At 36.0% G+C, this 3,493-nt stretch overlaps 1 protein-coding gene across 1 annotated transcript; it reads right to left on the reverse strand.

The window, feature by feature from the left end:
- Positions 1-2,950: 2,950 nt before the first annotated feature.
- On the reverse strand, positions 2,951-3,402 carry LOC134243162 (uncharacterized; the record flags this gene model as incomplete). The annotated part of the gene is made up of 1 exon (XM_062725394.1): positions 2,951-3,402. A coding segment is annotated over one exon (452 nt), but the record flags the coding sequence as incomplete, so codon positions are not given.
- Positions 3,403-3,493: the final 91 nt, after the last annotated feature.

Here is a 3,493-nt window from a genome sequence, read left to right on the forward strand (position 1 = left end):
TTTCCATATTAAAATTTTGACGAAATCTATTTGAAACTGAAACTGAATGTATACTTAGTGGAGCCTCATTTATCCGGATGCTTTGATTCCTGGTCAATTTGCCCGTATATGTGAAGCGTCCGGATACCGGAATTACCAGTTAATAAAACTTTCGTCCCGATGAAAAATCGTTCGGATACATCCGGATATCTGGCTTCCGGATATCTGAAGGTCCACTGTATTTTTACGCAAGAACGGCTGGCCCTTAGGAAGCCATTTCAGTTGGGGGAGCTATTTTTTTTTTCAGTTGTACATGTAGGCACTTTCAATCACCAAATTTTCCTTGACAAGTGAAACAATTTTTCACGGCCACGAACGGTCATCTACTTAGTATTCATTTTCCTCCATGAATGGCTAATTAACTTGATATAAGCTTTTCAAAATTTCGATGCGATTGTCTTATCCAATGATGAACTAAAATGTACAACATACCTTAATGCTTTTTGTCTGAGGCGATGCTGTTAATTAAGTAAATATTATACCGCTCTAATCTGACTCTCTTTCGCTGAAATATTTACTTAGGCAGACCATTTTTTCCTAGTTGTTACATTCAGAACATACCAAACATATCCCAAAATAAAAACATTTGACTCGTACCTTCGCCTGTCCCAACACTAACTCCTTTGAAAAATTTGGGGGATGGTTCAGCCAGAAAAAAATAAATAAATTTACCTTTAAAAAAGGGGGGTGTCGAAACTCGAATCCAATTTCGCCGTTGGGCAGAAAGGGGGGTGGGTAGGTTCAAACTTCTTTTAGTATCAAATTTTCTTAATCAAACATAAAACACTGCCTTATTCTTTAGCCCTATAGTGCACGAATTTGACTATACTACAACAAAGAGTGTGTATGTATGCATGGTGGTGTGGTGGGGGGGGGGAGGGACTTTCAATGTAAACCCCACCCCCTACCCCCGTTGCTACTTGCTGCGATTCTATATTTTGGGATCTTGTGATACAATGACTAACAATTTCGTATTGCAGTACGTTTTTGTACTATCAATATACCGGCAAAATGCTTAGACTAATGAAGTTTGTCATTAAATATAAAAATAAATTTAAGAAAGGTTTGTTGTGAAGCCAAACACTACAACAGAAGCTGTTTTATGGATGTATTGTAGAGCATAACTTTAAAAATAAGATTTTTTGTCTTTTGGTTACTTATTACATTTATTTACATTCTGCATGTAAATTAGAGTAAATATAATAAGAAAATGCTATTTTATTTTTGTTGAAAATATTGCAATACATAACTATGGCACGCCAAATTCACAAAAATAAGATAATCATAGTTTCACAATTGATAAACTAGGTTTATCGACTGTAAACTATAGTTTACAAACCGTAAACTATAGTTAACGATTCGTTAAGTATAGTTTTCATCTGTAAAACTATAATTAACGGTTGTTAACTATAGTTTACGAATGTTAATTTAAGTTTATCTGTCTGTAATAAAGCGTTAACAATAGATTTTGTTGATAAATATAGATTCACGTTTGTAAACTATAGTTTACAATCGTAAACTATAGTTAAGAGTTGTTAATCATAGTTTCACAAATCGTGAAACTATATTTATCAGATCGTTAACTATAATTAACGGTTTGTAAACTATAGTTTACAAATCGTGAAACTTTATTTATCAGATAATCTATGTTTTGCAATCGCAAATGATTGTTTTTCGGTGTTAAGTATAGTTTACGGTTGTGAAACATAGATTATCGCATTAACTATGGTTTACAGATGTGAAATATAGATTAACGTTGTTAACTATAGTTTACGGTTTGTAAACTATAGTTTACAACCGATAAACCTAGTTTATCGATTGTGAAACTATGATTATCTCATTTTTGTGAATTTGGCGTGCCATACATAACGCAATACAGTTATAAATATCGCAATTTATTATATATATGATTAAATATTTCCATTTCTAATTTTTTTTCTCTATAATAACCCTTTGAAAGTAAGCGGAGTTGATTTCCTGATAATTCTGCCGGAATGTAAATTAGGCAGGTCGATAGGTCAGCAGCTAAGGAAGCCTAATACGCATGCAAATCTCGTGCGCATCTGTCTCTGTGTCTGACGCTAAGGAGGCCAAATATGTATGTAAATCTTGTGCGGCTACCTTTGTGTTTGACGTCAGTGTGCGAGGACTATTGAAATTGGCATGGAAGTCCTCGTGTAATTTAAATGGATTAGTCTACATTCTTAATGTCTAAGTCTACAATTTTATTTCACAATGAAATGGAAATATAAGGAATCACTGTCTAGTTTTGAGAGTATGCCAGGGACATCAACAATAGTGGGAAACATCTGATAATTTTAGCATCACGGCTTCGCTTCGCCCGTTATGCAAATTATCCCATGTTTCCCACTATTGTTGATGCCCTGGCATACTCTCAAAACTAGACAGTGATTCCTTAAATAATTTCCATCTCTCTGATTGGCTGACATCCAACTATGTTAGAAAAATACTACGTTGTATTGACCTGCACGTGACGTTCCAGGTGAACAAGGATTTATTTCCTCTACCGTGACATTGATCTAGAAATAGATCGGGAATTTTTGAAATTACAAATTGATACAATTTTTTTTTTGGAAGGCTATTTAAACGACTATGACTTTTTTTAATGTTAACAAAACATAAGCGAATATATATTTTCGGGTGAGGGTGGTAATTAAGAGGGGATGCATGGACCCCCTCTAACACTTGTACTGAACAACATTTATACTTTTTGACATTCAGTTTTCCCTGATAATGCTCCTTCTTTTCAAAATCTATCCTATAAAACAACTCACATTATAAATTTTTTTATGGCAACTTCTTCTTCTTTTCGTTCGCCTAATCACACTTGAATCCCAGTCTCCTCTACTTATCTGGTGGTCTTCTGAAGGGATTCCACTGGTCCATAAAGCTACTCTTGTAGCGTTGTTGGTGTTGGCCAAGTGTTGTTTCTCAGTGCCTGGTGTATTCTGCAGTGTTGTAGGAGGTGTTCTGTATTCTGCTCAGCTTTTCCACATGGACACATCGGTGATGGTATGACTTTCATGACTCTATGCAGATGTTGGTTAAGTCTGTTGTGTCCTGTCCTAAGTCTGAAGATGGTCGTCTGCTCAGGTCTAGCCAGTTGGTGATAGCTGTCTTGTTGTTGAGGGGTTCTGTGTAGTGATGTGATGATGGTTTTCATCTCTGAGAAGCTTACTTGGTTTTCATATTGCTGTTGTTTGGCTCCCTCCTTTGCTAGCAGATCAGCATTTTTGTTTCCCTTGATTCCGCAGTGAGATGGTATGCATTGTAATGCTGTTTGAAGCCTTTCGATGTTGTGTAGATCTTGTTCAAGTTCGGGAAGTTTACCGTTGTTAATGGCTTGCAATACGGATAGGGCATCTGTCAGGAATACTACACTTGTTGTTTTGTTGGCCTTGTCTCTGATGGAGCGTTCTGCATGGGTGATGGC

The sequence above is a fragment of the Saccostrea cucullata genome, unplaced genomic scaffold, assembly GCF_032062105.1.
Source record: "Saccostrea cucullata isolate Sc308-1 unplaced genomic scaffold, CSIRO_AGI_Scuc_v1 ctg21543, whole genome shotgun sequence".
Lineage (NCBI taxonomy): Eukaryota > Metazoa > Mollusca > Bivalvia > Ostreida > Ostreidae > Saccostrea > Saccostrea cuccullata.